This window comes from Diabrotica undecimpunctata, chromosome 4, assembly GCF_040954645.1.
Source record: "Diabrotica undecimpunctata isolate CICGRU chromosome 4, icDiaUnde3, whole genome shotgun sequence".
NCBI classification, from domain to species: domain Eukaryota; kingdom Metazoa; phylum Arthropoda; class Insecta; order Coleoptera; family Chrysomelidae; genus Diabrotica; species Diabrotica undecimpunctata.
The window spans coordinates 13,906,396-13,927,218 of record NC_092806.1 but is presented as its reverse complement, the minus strand read 5'-3'; the positions used below and the strand labels follow the sequence as shown (position 1 = coordinate 13,927,218).

At 32.7% G+C, this 20,823-nt stretch overlaps 1 protein-coding gene across 5 annotated transcripts in view; it reads left to right on the top strand.

Annotated features, from left to right (window-relative positions):
• Nucleotides 1–20,823, top strand: part of LOC140439213 (GTPase-activating Rap/Ran-GAP domain-like protein 3) — a 685,378-nt gene that overhangs the window by 629,368 nt on the left and 35,187 nt on the right. For all 5 annotated transcript variants that reach the window (XM_072528978.1, XM_072528977.1, XM_072528979.1 and 2 more), the window contains 2 exons: nucleotides 18,594–18,906; nucleotides 19,525–19,761. In XM_072528978.1, coding sequence (XP_072385079.1) covers nucleotides 18,594–18,906; nucleotides 19,525–19,761 — 550 coding nt within the window. The remainder of the gene's footprint in view (nucleotides 1–18,593; nucleotides 18,907–19,524; nucleotides 19,762–20,823) is intronic.

Below are 20,823 nucleotides of genomic sequence, written 5' to 3'. Positions count from 1 at the left end.
CTGCCGGACTCCTCGATGGATTTGAATTTCTTCTGTTAGCCTACCCTCAACCTTTACATTTGCTGTTTGATTCCAATATAGGTTGCATATAATTCGAATATCTCGGCTGTCTATATTTTTCTTTATTAGAATTTGTCTTAGTGGTTCATGTTGTACTTTGTCAAAGGCCTTTTCGAAATCAATAAAGCAGGTGTAAATTTCTTGGTTCATGTCTAAGCATCTCTGTGAGAGAACGTTCATTGCAAACAGAGCCTCCCTTGTACCCAGCCCTTTCTGAATCCCATCTGAGTGTTACTGATGTCTACGTCTAATTTCCTATAGATCCTATTATGGATTATTTTCAGGAACAGTTTTAGTGCATGACTCATCAAAGCTATCGTACGATATTCGCTGCATTCCCTTGTATTTGCCTTTTTTGGCAGTAGTATAAAGATCGAACGGAGCCATTCCCTAGGTATTATTCCAGTTCTATATATTGTGTTAAATAGATCTAGGAGTATTTTAATAGATTCATCGTCCATAAGTTTGAGCAGTTCTACGGGAATTTCATCAAGACCGGGGGCCTTACCACTTTTGTCAGGTCTATAAAACCATAATCTAATCTAAGGATGGATTCTTAAAGTCCATTTTTTCCATTGATCCACAGCACTTTTGTTTTGAGTAAAAATATCTTGTAAAAAACTTAGTACTGGTATTTAATTTTGGGGTTACCTCTAATTTTATTTACAGAAACAAATAATACTGCATAACTGTTTACTTGCCAGTATTTTCCTTTTCCTGGAAGTCAGAAGGAAGCCACTAATTACCAATTGAATTTAAAAAATCTAGGCTTACTAACATCGCTTAAAAACTTTTTTCGTCCATTTCAAAGCTGCACAATATAAATAATACAGCTTAAAAAGAGGAAATGTGGTGTACTTGCACCACTATTCTATCTAATAATTTGGACATATAAAACGTAAAAATGTTTTCAAAAATTTCCATTCACCTCCTCAAACATAACAATAACATATTTTGTATCTAACTTAGTGTTCTTTCCTTTTTCGCACGTAGTAGCAATGCGTGAATTTCTTAATTAGAATGTTTATTATAATATCATGCTGCAATAATTTTCCTTTCTGTAACATTTTTGACCTTTACAAAAAAAATCCCATTTTCTCTTTCGAATAAAATCGCTTGTCAGACCTTCTGTTATGACAGAGGGTAAAAAAGGAACTTGTAAATTTACATTAAATCGCAAGAAATCTCGAATTAAATTTTTACTTTAAAACTGAGAGCTTCTGCTTTTAAGAGACAGGATAACACAACCAGGGATTATTTAAATCGAACGAAAATATTTTTACAAAATCTAACGGGAGATTTGGATGGGTATTAGTTGGCGAAAATATCTGACATTCAAATATGTACTTTTTGTGGAAGATGGAAACAATAAAGGGTGATTTATAAAGCCTCTAAAAGGGGAATAAAGTAAGGAAAAGCATGTAAATGTTCGGATTTACATGTTTTTTTAGAATTTTACATTTGTTTTTAATTTTTAATTTTAGTCACATCAATCATATACTACTAGTATTGTTTAGGTATTGATAACAGTAGAGGAAAGTCACCAATTATGGAATACCATGTGGTTTTGGAGATATAAAAAAATAACTTTATAGAAATGAAAACAATTTAATGTTATTACAAATCAGTCAAACATTTTTATGTAGTAATTAACAGCCTTCTATCAAATATCTTAATTAAAAAAATAAAATCGAACACAAAAAACAAAATCACAAATTAGTAACCAAATATGGAATAGGTGCTTATATATGGAATACAAGCATAAACCAACATATCAATAACAAAAATAGACATAAATATATACGACATAAAATAAATTTAAATAAGAAAATTGTGAAAAATGAAGAAAGTAGCTTAATTTACTTACAGAAGTCCAGATCTATGTACCAAATTCTGAACCAGCACAATCATAATGAGCCCAGAGCCCACAAATTATGCACTTAATCCAGTTTTCTCCACTGTTATCCGTGGAAAAAAGTCTTTGGCAAACATACAATCAGCAGTATAAGGAGATTCTTGGCCGAACAACTAATCAGGCTCACTGTCTGCATCAAACTGGATAACGTCCTATTTCTCAAAGTCTTCTTCTTTAGAATCAGTCTTATTTTTCTTTGTTCATTGGTTTTTTTTGCAGTTGTCTATTTATTTTTTATCTTAGCTAATTTATTTTGCCGTAGAGTGTTTCGGTTAGTCCCTGAAGTCAAAGGTACGGGTTCAGGTTGTATATTAGCACTTATGTACAGGTTTTTGTGTCAGGGATGTTGGTTGTACAGCCGTCTCTTACAGCATTATCTTACGCAGAAATAAAGTCTATATCACTAATCATATCTTTATTTAGAGGTCATAATGCAGTGACCTTAAAACAGTTGGTTGCAATCTCGCCTGTTTGTACTTTCAAATAGGATTTTCCAAACAGCTCTGCGATATCATATGGAGTTAGAGGTCTACTATTATTTCTAATCGACGCTAGTATTTCCTCACTGTAGTATGATTTTAACGGCCCATAAAAGTCTTGTCTAACGGCTGCAGTTTGCGAGTTATATGTGGAGGTAAAGAAACTATGTCCACGTTTTTTTTTCCTAGCGATATCTATTATATAGAGTGTTACTATAGTGTCCATCTAAAATCAGTAAAACCTTTGATTCAGGAGTCGGCTTGGTATGTTAAATGAAGCGCTTGAACCAATATTTAAAGATATTCATTTGAATTCAACCTGATGAATGTGCAACTTCGACTGATCATGGCGAACAGCCTCTCATAGGTGAGCACTCATATTTTTTTGGGCAAAATAATAAACGGTGGCACAAAATGTCCTGCAACATTGATGCAAACCACTATTGTCATAAGGAATCGATCCTCTTTAGGCTGAAGTAAGTTCAGCTATCTGGCGTTTCCCTCTATGACAAATGTTTTGTGGTATCTTACTCTAAGGCCAGAATCATCCACATTGTAAATTCGATTTGGTGGATAGTTATTTTTAGTGTAAATATCTTCAAAATGGTTGAAAATGTGTCCCCATTTTCCTTATCAAATACAAATACTCTGGCAAAAGATGTAGGTAGGTGGCAGCTGCTCTTCGTATCGAAAGTTCTCTTTATGATGATTTAGAAATAACTTCAACCACTTTTTTCCAGCCATATCTGATTGAGTTAAGGGATTCTACAAACTGTTTCTCTTCTTGTCAAACCTTAAAATTTGCTCTTCATGATCAATATGTATTCTACTAGCTGACCTTAGAGTTTGGAGCCCAATATTGTAAGTCACCCTATTTTGGAGACTGTTCATCTTTTTAGCACAAACGAAATAAAGTTGTCCTAGGCACTTTTCCCGGATGAATTTTATAACTTCTTCCATTTTTTTTTATCAAAGGTTTTTCGTTTATTGGTTGATAGTGAAGCCGACATTCTAGAAACAGACATAACACACGATTTTTAAAAGAAATAATAGCAATTACCTAATTTGTGAAAAAAAAACCAATTATGGAATATTTCATAATTAGGCACCAACAACTGTCCATATTTGGAATTTTATACTAGTTAAAACTAGTATCAATATTTTTTCAAATCGCAAATTTAAATTACAGAAGGTCACAATCTAAACAAATAAACGTAATTATGATGTACTCAATGGTATAGCAAGTCTGTATTCATGCATAATAACCGATAATACTCGTTTAATACATACCTGTGAAATTTTCTGCGAGACCATAAAACAAAACACTCCTGCCACATGCGTATTGTTCGCGCAACTGACACAAAGGTGTGAGTGCGATAGTAAAGAGAGCGAGTGAAATAGAAGATGGTAGTGTATTGCGTTTCAAACTTATATTTTCGGAGAAATCAAGGTATTCCATATTAGGATACAATTCCATATTTCGTTACTTTCCTCTACCTTATAAAAGCATCGAAAATAACATTTCCATATCTTATATTAATGAAGAACTACTGGAGTGAAATTCGATCAAAAGCCATTTTCTAAATGAATGCACTAGATATAATTAGCGCCTTCGCCATTTTTTAAGCATACAATGTCATGCATTTATTTATCTAGCATTAAAAATCATTAAACAACCATTATAAATTGATTAAATACTTTTTAAAAAGTGTTTATAAAATGTATCAAGTGGCCTTAGGAATAGTTTTTAATAATTCCCATGTAATAATTGTAAGTCAATAATTTATTAAAAAACAGCTTCAATTGAAAGTTACTTTAGCACATCTCAGTTTTAGTCAATACGAAGACATACACTTAATGTATGAAACAACTTATTTCTATTATCGTTAATATTTCAGCATTAATTTAAATAAGTATTTGTTAAACATTGTTTTACAGTCCAGTCGTCAGAGATTTTACACTTGGGATTCCGCCGAAAAAACCTCTCGTATTGCAGTAAAAACGCAAAAAAAATCAATTTACCAAGAATCTTTACGAAGTAGAAAAAAATTTTTTAAATAAAAAATGTAGCTACGATAACTTTAAATAAAGATGTTTATTAGCACTTTTTGTTTAAAGTGAATCGTTCTCTCAAAAACAACGCTTGAAGTGACATGCGATTTTGAATGTCAGTTGCGCGCGCAAAATCAACGTCAAATAAAACTCGATGGTAAAAATTTAATATCTTTTGATCAGAGTGTCCTATGGACAAAAATCATACGGCATTTTAAAGGAGAAGAATGCTGCTTCTATAAGCAATTTTCGTGTTTTGCCGCAAATGAAAACAGTTTCTATAAATCTTTTCGATAAACAAACGTTGCGCGATTTTTGCCATTTTTTACGATTCTCGTAAGATTATTAAAATGTATTACTTTCATTGACTGTTGTACTGTGGAACTGTTGACCTGTGAAACTATGAGAACTCCATCATCTTGTTTGTATATAAATATAGATAAAAAAGGGATAATACAAAAAAAAAAGAATTTTGAATTATTATTATGTGTACCGTTTTTTAAACACACTAATAATGTCTAAAAGAAGCTATATTTAACTTGTTTTTTATTTTAATTTTAATACTTAAATCATATTATTCAACTCTTTTTTATTGATATTTTATCGATTTTAGGGTGATTAAATTTTTATGTTTAAGGTATTAGTCATGTTGTCCTTGTTTATAGCTGACCTAAAGAGTTCATTAGTGGTGCAGCCAAACCACTCTCTCAAATTACGCAACCATGACATTCTTTTACGACCTGTATTCCGTTTTCCTTCTATTTTTCCTCGCATTATATTTTGAAGTAATGCCTATTTATGTCCTCTCATCAGGTAACCCAAATATTCGAGTTTTCTTCGTTTGATCGTTGACAAAATTTCTGGGTCTTTTCCTATCCTTCGCATTACTTCAAAATTTGTAACTCGTTCAACCCAACTTTTCTTCAGCATTCGACGGTAGCACCACATCTCGAAATTTTAAATATTTTGTATATTGTTCTGCTTGAGAGTCCATCCTCTACACCGTATAATAGCGTGTTAAATACGTAGCCCCTTAGCATTCTTAATCGGAGAGAGATGCTTATATCTCTGTTGCAGAAGAATTTCCTCATCTTTACGAAGGTGACCCTGGCAATTTCGATACGTCTTTTTATTTCATTGTTTTGGTCTCCAGTTTCGTTTATTTAAGTCCCCAAGTATTTGTAACTTGATACTTGGGGAACTGTTTCAACTTTAATGCCGTTTATACTAATATGTGCTGGTTGTGTCATGTTCTTACTGAAGACCATATACTTGGTTTTTTTGATATTGATACTTATGCCATAATTGTTGCAGGCAATATTTATATTTGTAAGTAATCGTTGTAATTTTTCTGTTCTTGCGACTGATACAGTGTCGTCTGCGTATCGAATATTATTTACAACCTCTCCATTGATTACGATTTCTTCGTTTGCTTGCAAAAGGGTTTCCTGGCAGATGCTTTCACTATAAACATTAAATAGCAGCGGTGACAAAATGCATCCTTGTCCTACTCCTCTCCGTATTTCTATTGCTTGTGATATCTATTTTGATGTTAGCTTTTTGATTCCAATATAGATTGAGAATTATTTGCAGGTCTTTATTATCTATGTCCTTTCTATCAAGAATCTCTCTTAGCTTATCACGGCGTACTCCATCAAACGCTTTTTCAAAATCGATGAAACATGCATGTACTTCCTGAATAACGTCTAGGCATCTTTGTGTAAGAACATTCAAACCGAAGAGAGCTTCTCGAGTACCTAGTCCCTTTCTGAACCCCATCTGTGTATCACTAATATCTGAATCCAACTTTTGATAAACTCGGTTGTGGATGACTTTTAGAAATATCTTTAGTAGATGGCTCATTAAAGATATTGTTCGATGTTCTGAACATTCTTTTGCATTGGATTTCTTTGGCAGTGTAACGAATGTAGACAACAGCCACTCTTGAGGTATAATACCAGTTTTGTATATTGTGTTAAATAAGTGCAATATTATACCTATTGAGTCATCATTCAAGAGCTTTATCAATTCAGTAGAAACCTCATCAGGTCTATTTGCTTTTCCAGTTTTAGAAATTCTAAGTGCCGCTTCTACTTCACATTTTATGATTTTAGGTTCCATTTCACCATTTGCCGGAACAATGTTATTTCTGTTGTTCTCAAACAATTCTCTTATGTATTTACTCCGTCTCTTTCCATTTTTGTTCTCAAGCAAACTTATTTGTTGTCTTCTTTGAGTTCCTGTAATATTTTGTCATATTTTCTTTCATAGTTTTCTATTTCTACACATTGTTCTTCAATCCATAATTATTTGGCCGTCTTTATTCTTTGCTTTATGTTTTTATCAACCTCTTTGTATTTTTGTGCATTATCCTTCATTTTACATCTTTCATCCATTAGTTCTAGTATATCTGGTGTCATCCATACCTTGTGTTTCTTTGCAGATCTGGTTAGGTGTTTCTTTCCCGTAGTTCTTATTGTAGTGTTTATATGCTTAAGTTTTTCATCTATGTTGTCTGTTCTGCAGATTTGACTTTCTGCTATTCTGAGGCTGGTGTTTATTTCTTCTTACACTGTTTGTCGTAGGTGTTCACTTTTTAGCTGTGTCTAGTAGTCTGTAGGCTTAAGTCTAACGCTGGGATGATGGGTTTTCTTATTTTCTTTGGTCTAGTTTCTATCACAGATACTACTGGAATATGATCCGAACCGATATCAGCTCCAGGATAAGTTTTAGTAGATTTCACGGCATTATGGTATCTTTTTGTCACCATTATGTAATCTATTTGGTTTCTGATTACTTTTTCTTGAGTGTGTTGAGATGACGTCCACGTATACAGTCGCCTTGGGGGTAATTTAAAGAATGTATTAGTTATTAGTAAATCTTCACTTTGACAAAACTGAACTAAATGGTCACCCCTTTCATTTCTGTTACCTAAGCCATATTTACCGACATTTTCTTTACCCTGACCTACCTTGGCGTTCAGATCGCCCATTACTATGTTAATGTGTTGTCTCTTTGTTGTTCTCATAACCTCGTTTAAATTATTATAGAATTATTCTATTTCCTCTTCGTCTTTATCTAATGTAGGAGCGTACACTTGTATGATGTTTATTATGTTCTTTTTATCTTTCAATTGTATTTACATTACACGCTCTGAGAATGGAGTAAAGTTTACTACAGCATCTTTCCATTTTTTTTTGAGATGATGACTCCAACTCCTTATCGATGGGTTGTGGTGTCACTTCCGGCATAATAAAACATTCCATGATTATTTGGAATTCATTATCTAATTTTCCCGAAGAGAATAAGCTCCTTACATTCCATGTAGCAATTTTTGTGGTTGTCTTTTTCTTATTACAAGGGTTTCGCAGGTTTACGACCAAGAAAGCCTTGTATTTATCTATTTGTCTTCCCCTGCCGTATCTTGTTATCCGATGTCCATGATCAGTACTTCTCCTTTGCATATCTGCCATGATGATTGTTACTAGGGGTATTCTATGAGTCTTTAATGCAGTGGTTCCCCGTTGCCTTCTGCATCTTTATACCGTTGACCATTCTGTAGGGTTCATCCGCCTTCAAGACCAATTTCTCAGTCTCAGGACAAAAGAGTGCCCTAAACACTTACTAACTCATCCGTCCGAAGATGTTGGTCAGTAAGTGGGGGACTCCTTATACCGGCAATCACTCGGTGAAATTTTCGCCATATCTGGCTATCTTCACTTAGTTTAGCCTGCAGACCAATGCAGTTGCCCGGGGTGTGGCACGTGGAGCCATAAGTGAGAGTTAAGTGTCTTATGAGGACCAGTTATCAAGAACCATCTCCCGTCTATGACGCTCGATGTGGTCGTTCCAATAAAAGGTTCTACCTCTATAACACAACCCTGCACCCCCTATTGACACCTAGTTTATGCCATTAAAAGAAACTTATAGGGACCAAGGATCATAACAATATGTATCTTCTTAATCTACCTATCCGCTTTTTAGCATAGTCAGCTCCTATGTCTGAAAATGTTTTTTCTACATATGTAATTGTTGTACTACGTATAAAAGTTTTTTAAAGTTGTTTAATGCTACTACAATATTTTTAAAATTGTTATCTAAAATCATTAGTGGATTAAAACTAAGAATGATCGTGTTTTTGAACTGCCAGAACAATACATTGCCCGCTATTGAAAATTCCCAGAACAACCATTGCTTTCGACAACTTATAAGAGAGTCTATTTCAGTCGGTTTAGCGAAAAACATTTTACGTTTTACCTTTTTACCGCTTTGTAAAGATCTAATATTTATGTTTTGTCCGTAATGACATGAACATAACTTGACCTACAGCTCATTTATTTATACATATATTCTATCCACATGACATGGCATACACGCATTTTATATTACGAATCTATATATAGTATAGTTATATTCATACTAGGCATGCATTCAACTAAAAATTCAATACATTTTCACATGTAACTGCGACCTCAGTATTTATTTTTAAAGTAAAAGAATCATTTATAGCGAGTCTATAAATTTTCCCGTTATCGATATTTAATTGAATGGGAGGGCAAAGTGATCATCAATTGTGTAATTAAATAATACGATCATTTATGTCTTTCATACAAAGATAAATAAAGGAAGCTTGAATAATGTTTTATAAAGGTATATACACTTGCATACATTTGTCATACATCGTTTTAAACAGTAATAAGATAATAAAAAAATATGTTAGTTAATCCATTTTTAAGCGGTAACTCTAATATTGAGAAAATATTTGCAAAAACGTGTTTTTGTCAATCATCATCCAGCCTCAAAAGTCCACTGCTGAACATAGGCCTCTTCCTCATGTTTCCAACCCCACCTATCTTGCGCCGCTCTTATCCAGTTTTTCTTGAGTCTTCTTAAATTGTCAGTCCATCTTGTAGGTGGTCGACCGACGCTTCTCTTGTCTTCCCTTGGCCTTCATTCCAATAACCTCTTTGTCCATCGCCCATCTGTCATTCTGGCTATGTGTCCTGCCCATCTCCATTTTAGTCTGGCTATCTTCTCGATGATGTCAGTCACTCTGGTTCTTCTCCTGATGTCTTCGTTGGTTATTCTGTCTCGCAGAGTTATTCCTAACATCGACCGCTCCATTCTTCTCTGCGTGACTCTCAATTTGGTAGCTGCTGCTTTTGTTAAGGTAAGTGTTTCTGCTCCGTACGTCAAGACTGGGAGGACGCACTGATCAAATACCTTTCTCTTTAGGGATGTGGGCAGCTCACTTTTAAAAGTTTCTCTCAGTTTTCCAAATGCTGCCCACCCAAGGCTGATTATTCTCTTCAGTTCATGAGTCTGGTTATCCCTGCCAATCATAATTTTATGTCCCAGGTATTTATATCTATCTACGAGTTCTATTTCTTTCCCACCAATATTGATGTTGTGGTTGGGTACCAAATTGGTCATGATTTTTGTCTAACCCCCCGTTCTATTTTTATGCGATTACTGTTAGTATGTAATCTGACAGTGGTTGTTGCCTGCAGGTATATTTTGTATAATAATTTAGTATATCTATAATCTAGCCTGCATTCTTTAAGCGCCTGTAATATTTTGCTTAGCTCAACTGTGTCAATGCGTGCGTTTTTGGCAATAAATTAGTGTAATTAAAACAAAAATGAAAAAGAAACGGATTTTTTATCTTTTATATAAAAAACTGGTACATTTCAGGGCGCCAAACAATAACGTTTAAGTGCCCAAAATAAAAGTTTTCAGTAGATACAAAAACTGTTTTAGTTGAAAAATAATAAACTAAATAATTCTAAATTTTTTTATTATTAAACTTTGGTTCAATTAACACTATACAAAATTAGAGTCTGATAAAATAAAACAGTTCATGCTTTAATTAATTAGGCATCCATGCGGATGTCCAAGCAAAATCAAGAAAAAAAAATAGCAAAGTCATGTTTGTGCCTTGTGCAAACCTATTATAAAACATTTTGATAAATTAGTTTAAGTTACAGAAAAATTGGGTGACGCCAAGGAAAATGTTATAACACAGGGCTCTGCTGAAATTTTATTCTCAAATATTTGTCTTCCTCTCGAAGATGAAACTAAAAGATGTATGCTTGAATTTTTAGTAAAGCTACACCAAGAGCTTCGAACTAGAATGTAAAGAATGAAGACTGTATTCTAAAAATAAAAAATTGCTTATGTCTGACTATTAACTCCATGATTATGACACAGAATTCGATAAGCAAGAAATTTTAATGAAATCGAAAGATTTTACCACCATATATAAGCTTTAAGAATAAATGAAGAGGCCAGAAATCGAAGTGAATTAAAAATCGCACAGTTTGTTCTTGATATGGACCTGAATGAATCTGATAATATGAAAAAGACAGTCAAGATTTGATTTCACAAAACAAAGCGTCAAAGCGTCTATGTATCTGTTTATACGTATTTCGCTTTAATAAAGCTCATCAGATCAGCTATTCATAGGCGTTCTCAACGTGAAAAATAAATCTTTCCTGTCTATAAGAAGCAACAATAAAATGGCTTCGAAACGGACGCAATAGCGACATCTGATATTAAATCCGTAAAATAGTTTCGAAACACAATTCAGATTTCTGCCTTAATCTGAGCCTTCTAAAAATTGCAAGGCATAGCAGACGTTGATAAAGATGTTAATAGAGAAATGGGGAACCAAAAATTTGCATTCCACGACATGTCTCCTCAACGAAGCAGAAATCTTTAGCGAATTGGTTTCTTGTACTCATACAGAGTAGATCCGAATAAAATGAAAAAGACAGTCAAGATTTGATTTCACATACAAAGTGTCTATGTATCTGTTTATACGTATTTCGCTTTAATAAAGCCCATCAGAACAGCTATTCATAGGCGTTCTCAACGTGAAAAATAAATCTTTCCTGTCTTTAAGAAGCAACAATAAAATGGCTTCGAAACGGACGCAATAGCGACATCTGATATTAAATCCGTAAAATAGTTTCGAAACACAATTCAGATTTCTGCCTTAATCTGAGCCTTCTAAAAGTTGCAAGGCATAGCAGACGTTGATAAAGATGTTAATAGAGACATGATGAATCTAAAATTTGCATTCCACGACATGTCTTCTCAACCAAGCAGAAATCTTTAGCGAATTGGTTTCTTGTACTCATACAGAGTAGATCCGAATAAAATGAAAAAGACAGTCAAGATTTGATTTCACGTACAAAGCGTCTATGTATCTGTTTATACGTATTTCGCTTTAATAAAGTTCATCAGAACAGATATTTACAGGCGTTCTCAATGTGAAAAATAAATCTTTCCTGTCTTTAAGAAGTAACTTTAAGAATCTGATAATGTCTGTATCTATCTATGTATGTATCTCTATTGCTTCTAATGAGAGGAGTTAGACAATGCACCCCATTAAACGTGAAGTAGCAAACAACACCAACTTCGACAACGTAATCAAACAATTTTTAGAAATAAAAATAAGAAAAAAAAATGTTTGCTAGTAATAACTCTAAAATAAATTAAAATTTGAATATTAACAAAATAATCTTGTGTTGTCAATGTTAAACATTGCTTCAATGTTTGGATAATGAATTAAACCAAACCAGATTATTTCAATTAAAAGTAATTTTTAGCATAGCATAGGTATAAATTTTATTATATTTTATCTTTAAATTTCAAATATGTTGTTTTTAGGTAGTTTCTATATGGAGGTAACTCTTAGCTTTTTATATTGGGTCTCTTTGGTTACTTCCTCCCCGGTTCTCCTGAATTGTAGTTACGCCACTGAATAATGCTCCAGTTCTATATCTTAATTAGAGGAAAACAAACATATTTAAAAAGTATTATGTACCTATATTTAGATTAAGATAAGGAATAATTATTAAGGAAAAATTATTTAAATTTTTTTTTTCGTAAACACTTTACATTGAGAAATATTAAATGCAATTACGCTGCAATTTTTGTTAAAAACGGTGCAGAATGTGGTATTTCGAAATACTGTTGTTAGGAAAAAATTGCAAAGTGAGACGTTCAAAAACTCACCATTTAAAAAAAATAGCTTAAAAACCTAACAATTACTAAAAAATAACTAAAACCTGATTTAGATTGAAGATGATTTAATTGGAAATTGTAGCCTAAATATCACAGATTGGAATCAAAAAGTAAATTAGGTACCTATTTATGTTGTATTTGTTGACTGCATATTAAAAAAACAAATGTCCGTTGTCCAATAAAAACTTTTGATTATATAAATTAAAGTAGTATATAAAATAAATAAATTTAATCAAGTAAATTAAAAATAAATTAAGTAGGAACCACACTATGACTTCTAAATAAAAATAATTTTATTTTTATTATACGACATACATTGTTTCAAATATAATGCAACTGTTAACTCAATAATCAATATATCGAGACAGTAACTCAAATATTTCGAATTTGTTTGTCACGGCTTTCTGGTAGATTAAATACAGAATTTATGGATGGTGTAGTACAAAAATAATACGGGTCAATAAACTACGACAACGGTGTTATAAAAATATTTATTCTGGAAGAGCAACCGATTATGTATTAATAATATTTATTAATACAATTTACATTTCAATTATATATATATATATACCTATATATATATATATATATATATATATATATATATATATATATATATATATATAACAGATTTATTATGGCTGTCGCCGCTTCTCCGCCCCCAATTTCCATCTTTTTCTGTCATATGCAGTTGCCTCTTCTAAGTCTCTTGCCGCCATTGCTTCATCAATATCGTTGCGCCAACTTCTCCGTGGCCATCCTCTCTTTCTTCTTTCAGGAGGGATCCATTCCAGTACTCTCCTAGGCCATCTGTACTCTGGCATTCTTTTAACATGTCCGAACCAGATTAATTGTTTTCTTTCTATGTCATCATTGATATTTCTCTCCATTTTCATTTCGTTTCTTATTTGTTCGTTTCTAACTCTCTCCAGTTTCGATCTACCGCAGCTTCGTCTCAGATAATCCATTTCTGTTGTCATAAGTTTGTTTCTATTAGCTTTGGTGACGTCCCATACTTCCGAACCGTAAAGTGTAATACTTTGGACTATACTACCGTAAATGTGTTTTTTGGTTTCTCATCGAATTGTTTTTTGCCAGAGAAGAGAGTTTAAGGCACGGGTCGCTGCTCTGCCCTTGTTTATTCTTTCCCTGATTTTATCTGCGCTATTTCCCTTCTTGTTGAAAATGACCCCCAAATATTTGCAGGATTGCACGCCTTTGATTTTGTCGTCTTCCAAGACTAGGTCACATATTTCATCTGTTCCCACTGAGAGATATTCACATTTTGTCATATTCATACATTTCAATTATAATATACAATAATGTAATTTATTCTATGATTTTAACATAGAAGAGCATTGATTTACCTATAATAGCGTAAAAGCTCAGAGCTCGTGTTTAAATCCAGCCGTACGTGGGAACTGTTATTACAAAAAAATTACAAATTCTAATGTTTTTCGAATCGGTACTCACTTATATATGTAGTGACTCTTTGTAAAAGCAACTAAACTGACTTAGTATAGAGTTAGTTAGTATCAAGAAGTGTATTAGTTTCTTCCTCTTCTTTTCTTTTATTCTTTTTATGTAGACATGACTCTGTCTGTTTTTCAATGTACCTCCAGTAAGTTGTCGTTCCATCGTTTTTGTGGTCTTTCTACTGATCGTCTTTCTATTGAGGAATTGTTTTTTGCCGCCTTTACTACTATATTTGTTTTCATTCAGCTTACATGATCGTTTTATTCTACTCTTCTATTTCTTACCCAGTTCTTGATGTTCTCCACCTTGGATCTACTTCGTCTATTTTTACTTCTACCTCTGTCCCATAGTGTCTTACCATCAATTTTTGTAGGTGTTTTCATCTCTGCGGTTTCTAAAATTCTTTTTGCATCTGTATAAGGTATTGTTTCTGTCGCGGATGACATGATTGGTCTGACGACTGCTTTTTTAATTCTGCCTTTCATTTCTTTCCCAATATTTTTTATTTCTCCATATGGTTTCATTCAGGCAACTTGCAGCTCTAGTTGCTCTATTCACTTTATCTTCCACTTCAGTTTCGAGCTTTCCGTAGCTAGATAATATGATGCCTAGATATTTAAACTCCATCACTTTCAGCTCTGACCCTTCAGCTCCAATTTACATCTTAGTAAATTTGCTGTTATAACCATGCATTTTGGCTTTTTTCTGGGAAAGTTAGCATGTTAAATTTTCTGGCGGTTATATTAGCTTGGTGCAGCATACGTTTCAATTCATCTTCACTTTAAGAAAATAGTATTGCGTCATCTGTATAACAGTTATTTTAAGTTGTTTTTCTCCCATTAGGTATCCTTTTTAAGTTCTTAATTTTTTATTGTTTCATTCATAATCTGGTTGAACAATAGAGGACTCAGGTAATCTCCCTATCCTATCAAATTGTCAGCTTTAGTAGTGTCGGTTAGTTCTTCTTTTACTTTTACTTTTATTGTGTTGTTTTGGTAGATATTTTCGATCGTTTTGATTATTTCTAGAGGTATATCTCTTGCGTACAAGTGGATAACGTCCTTTAATTTAACCCGGTTAAATGCCTTCTTATGGTCCACGAAACATAGATATGCTGGTTTGTTGTATTCTAATAATTTCTTTTGCACTTGCCTCATTATAAATATAGCGTCGGTGCATGATCTTCCCGACCTAAAACCTTGTTGTTCTTCTGCTAGTGTTATAATTTCATTCAGTTTATTTGTTTTTACTTTGATTGTTAATTCTAGTGTTGTGTTTAATAAATTAATGCCTTTGTAATTTTCCGGGTCTGATTTGTCTCTCTTTTTAAAGAGAGATATTAGGATGCTTGATCTCCATTCTAGAGAAATTTTGTTTTGTTCTATTATTTTTTTAATTTAGTTTATTAGTGGATGCCGTTAATTGAAATAAAACAATAATTTAGTTGCACCGTAAATATTTTTCAAGAATTCGCAGTGTATTGAAATATGTCATGTAAATGTAATAAAAATATTTTACCATAATTAAAGCCCAGTCAAATAAAATTTTATATTCGTAATGCATTTTGTGTTAAGTTTTAAAATGGGACATTTTCGAAATCAAAGTTTAGGTAAAAAGATCGATTTTTTCATAAAAGTATTGGTTCCAATTTATAAAATCATTGCTTTAACATTGACGATAACGTCAAAATTGCGAAAAGAATAAGTTTTTTTATTCCTTAAAAAAGTCGTCTCCGTAGAGTTTTTATTTGATTTTCGTAAAAGTTTTTACAAATATTACAAATACAAATACAAATATTAAAAATTGTCCCATAAGTTGTCTTTTGAGTTATTTTAATAGTCTTAAGAGTTATTTTTTCTATTAAGTATTTAAGTTTTTTTTTATTTAAACACAAAACCACATCAACCGCGCAGGGTTATTAGTGGATATAACAAATACATGAAATATTACATTAAATAAAATTGAATAACTTGATGTCTTTTAAATAGCTTAACACTATCGAAATTTTTTTTGGTGAGAACTGTCTTAAAATCATCATTTGTGAATCCGTGGGATCTTCTTTTTTCCTTGAATTGAGGACAATCAAACAGGATGTGTTTCACAGTCAGTGGGTTAGAGCATGAAGATAGCTACTCCGCCACTGGAATGTTGTGCCACTCTGTTTTTTGGAAAACATTGATAATTTCGAAGATTTATATTAACTTGTTTAAAATGAGTTTCTTGAAGACATAAGATCTTTGGGCATAATTCATTTATTAATAGTTTTAACTGTTCCAAATGGGTATAAAACCCATTAAGATTCCACTGTAAAATAAAGGAATTGGACATGTTAGAATTCTGCCTGAGATAATTGTTCATCTGTTTCTTCTGTGGAAGAGATATTATTGGGCTTTAGTTATATTATTTTTTAATTTTTAATTGTGGGTATAAGCGTGAACAAAATTAAGGATCTCAATTAGCTCGCTAGTTTCATTCGAGTAATCTTTTGAAATTATTTCAGGGTGTTTGGCATATATTGTATTTTCTAGAAAGTCACATATTTCATTATAATTTAGGATAAACGGTGGTGATCTGTTTTCTATTTTGTCTTTAATTGACTCTAGTGAAAGTAAAAGTTCTTCGCGGGAATTTCTGGTTGACTTTTTTGACTTTTTTGACGGTCTGTGGGGTATTTTCGTTAGTGTCTGGAGAAGATGAGATGAACCTTTTTAGTTGATTAGGGACGTTTGTATTAATTGGATTTGGTGTTATTTCTACTGGAGTAGGATTTCTGATGTTGTTTGAGGTTGATGATGTTGGAGTTTTTAAGGAAGATGTTTCACTTCTATTACTTATGGATCTTGTCAGGTTATTGTCAGTTTCCATAATTTGTTCTGTTTGGTTATTAAAGGATTTTATTGTAATTAATGTGTTTTGAAAAGTTTCTGGGTGTGCACTAGCAGTGGATGAATTAGCTTTGTCAGAACTTTGTAGTTTTGTTTGGTTATTAGTTGTATTTACTGTAGGTAATATGTTTTGAGAAGTTTCTGAGTATACATTAGAAGTAGTGGGGTTTGCTTGGTTAGAGCATTCAGCTTCCTGATGACCAATAGTCTTGCATTTTGTACAGTTAAATCCTTCTATATAAAGGTATAAACGATAATTGGTATTATCATAAGAGATAATGAAACAATCAGGAATAGATATATTGTCTAAAGGTGTAATAAATATTTGCCTTCTTAAACTCAAGACATGATTGTATTCACTTTCAGGCATACCTACTCTTAGAAAAGTCATTTTTGAGACGGAGTTTATACCCATCTGATGTAGTTCTTGTTCAATTAACGAGTTTGAAACAGTAGGACAAGCATTTGATATGACTAGTCTTTGAGCTGGAGAGATAGGTCTTCTTATTTCTACTTGAGTTTCTTTTATATTAACATATTTGTGGGAATGTAGTAGTGAATCGACTACAGTTTTAGATGATAGATATAGACATATTCTATTGTTGGCAATTCTGGAAGCGAAGGATACGTTACGTGGACCAACTAGTGAACCAACGGCGATGATATAGTCATGAACTTTAGTTCCTTCAATACTGGAAAGTATTATAGCTTGTTTTTTTGTTGGATCTTTAAATGTGTTGAAAACACTGGAATATGAGACGTGAGATGAAGTGTGAGTAGTATTCATAGTTTTATTCGAAGTCATGGTTGATTAATTATAAGTCCGGCCCTATCACCGGTTCGAAAACCGGTGTGGATTTTGACCCAAAACTGGATTTGTTTCTATTTCTTCGGAACGTTATAGGTTATATTAATATTAATATAAATACTATGAAGTGATTTTTGGTCTTCACGTAACGCTTACTCGGTTGACTTGAAGGTAGCACTATAAAGATTTTCTCCAATAAGTTTACTACCTTTTTACTGCCGAAGTTCACACACTACTTAGTTTTTAACCAGTTTTACTAAATGAAACTGTGAAAAATACTTTAATATTAATTAATATTGAGTATTGTTGAAAGAGTTCTAACTTAATATGTATTCTGACTTTAACATTCCAGTATTTAAGTTATTATTTTAGATTTATATTTGTAATAAGAAATGTAAATTTCAACGATTTATCTCCCCCTAAATGGCTACTGAATAATTGTTTAATTTATTTATAAGTTTCTTCTTTAACAACTTGATGATGAATCAATATTCTATACTTCTGTTTTGAAATTCGTTTTGCTGGTAATTTTTCACGGATTTTAAAAAACAATTCATTCTAGCAGCATTTTTAACCGAGATAGCCCTTTTTACAATTTATTATTTGATTATTTGTTAAAGTTTAAACTTTAAACTTCATTAATAAATCGAAAAACAGTGATTTCTTAAAATGAAATCAATACTATCATAAAAAAATCATTTCTTTTCAGCTAAACTTTGATTTGGAAAGACCTGGATTTAAAACTTAAAACATTTTTTTATTTTCTCAGGTCTTAAGTTTTATGTGGTTTATTTTATATAAAAATGGATTTTTATTGAATATATGAATATCGTTTTATTTTTATTTGAGGAACATTGTAAAAATCTGCTTATTTATTTTTATTTCAGACCATGTTAAACAGAAGGGCCTTCTCAGACGTCCTTGCTGACACGCCCCGTCACTCTCGTCTTAAAGAAGACTCCCGCCAAATCGAGTTTGTCAGAATAGGGCAAGCCTTAAAGTTAGAAGCCATCGTTAGAGGAGACGCACCTACAAGTCTAGCTTCGGCTGGCTGTAGCACGGGTACTGTGTTCAAACGATCGCCTTGGGAAGCAAATTGTTTCTACCCCGTATTTCCATGCCAATCCATTATTTGTGCAGACTCCTGGGGTGATAATCGGCTCGTGATTGGGACTGAAGAAGGTGTATTCATGGTAATTGGTAAGTAATGTGTATAACCATTTTTGATAATTACCATGGTCTATACTAGTAGACTAATTTTTGGTGAATGCTCTTATGTCAGTTAGATCTAGAGAACGCATTCACCAAAACAGTAGTCGAAAAAAGATAGGCCCGTGCTTCAGCATTGCAGTGAATTATTCAATTTCAACCAATTCCCCTAATATGACGTCTTTCAGATCATATCCCTTCTTGTGACCCGTTCAATCTTCCCTAAAAGTCTCATTTCGATAGCTGTTTTCTTTTGTTTTTGTTTGTAAATGCCCATGACTCACGTCCATAGATTTTATTGAGGATCTCACTACATTCTGATACTCTTGAGTTTTTACCTTCTTATATATCTCTTGCTTTTTGTCAACTGATATCAGTGCCTTGAAAAGCAAAAGAATCTGTAAAACTACCCCTGGAAAGTATAGAGATCAATTTTATTCCCAGAGATTAAAGTCACAGGTACTCATCAAATAGCCTATATTTGTCCACTGCTTAACGTAGACCTACCGTAAAAATTTTCACCTATTTCTATCTTGGGCTTCTTGCATCGAATTTGTGTAATTGTATTGTTTTATTTGCTCTCCATTTGATTGTCTTTTTCCCTTTTAGATGGAAATTCTCACCGAATGATCTTCGATAAGACGCTTCAAGTTCGCCAGTTAAACGTGGTGGAACCTCACGGAATCTTCTTAATGCGCTGTGGTCATAGTAATCGAGAAGGAAAGGTATATGTTTTTAGACTCTCTCAAATTGAAGAGCTATCAGATGCTAAATCGCGTATCGACGTCAAAGATCACAGATTGGAACGGACCAGAGGAACCAATTTGTATGCTCTTTCAAGACCAGGTAAGATATAAAGGATGTTTAACTATTTAAATCACAACAATATTATTTTACAAACATCTGTGTTTGGACACATTTAAAGCTCTCTTATAAGATTCTTAACGTTTTTAAAAGTTTATTAATTGTGAGTGTATATATTTTTAATAAATATTTCGTGCATCTAGCATGTATTTTATATAAAAAAATTTCTTCTTCTTTTTACCATCTTTATTGAAGGTTAGCAGCAACAATATTAACGAGGTAATGCGAATGGTTACAATTAAATGCAATTTTGAATGAAGCACATAATTTAATTCATTTCCTCTTATATTTATAAAAACTTTACGGTGGATTACAAATAACTTCCTTTGGTCTTTGGTCCATTATGAACAGTTAACTAGACTGCTCGGTAGTTTACGGCTGACAACGTCGTAAATACGAGTAAACATACGTTGAAATTATATTTTGCAGTATTTGAACTGCTGTGTTAGGATATTGTCTCGCGCTTCTATATTGTTTAGCTTTTGGTTTAGCGCAGTTTGGATCATTTTTCGTATATAGTGTGTATGTAAAAAGAAAACTGAAAATGAATAAATATTTAACGTAAAAAGAATTAGTAGAAGACGACGACATTGAAAATTCAACTGAGGATAGTTGCAGTTTCGACACAATTGATGAAAACTGTAACACACCACATGTATACAAATCAGTATGCAAGTCAGGAAGAATCTACTTAGCACACCTACCACGCCCTATGCGGCGAGCTGTACCAAACATTTACCCAGGATTTCGACATAAGCAAAGTAGAAAATATATTGCAGTCGTTTCAAAAATTCTTTACTTCGGAAATACTGCAAAACCTTGGCGGCATACCAATCAAGAAGCTGAACGTAAAAACGTTCCAAAAACAGATAATACTAAGATTTTAGCTTTACTTGGTATTTTCATTTTGATGGGAGCTAATGATGACACCAACTTAGATTATTATGATTTGTAGTCCAAAAAATTCAGCAGATCATTGTATATTGCCTTGATTAGTCAAAACAGATTCCTAGAAGTGACAAAAATTTTAAGATTTGACGATAA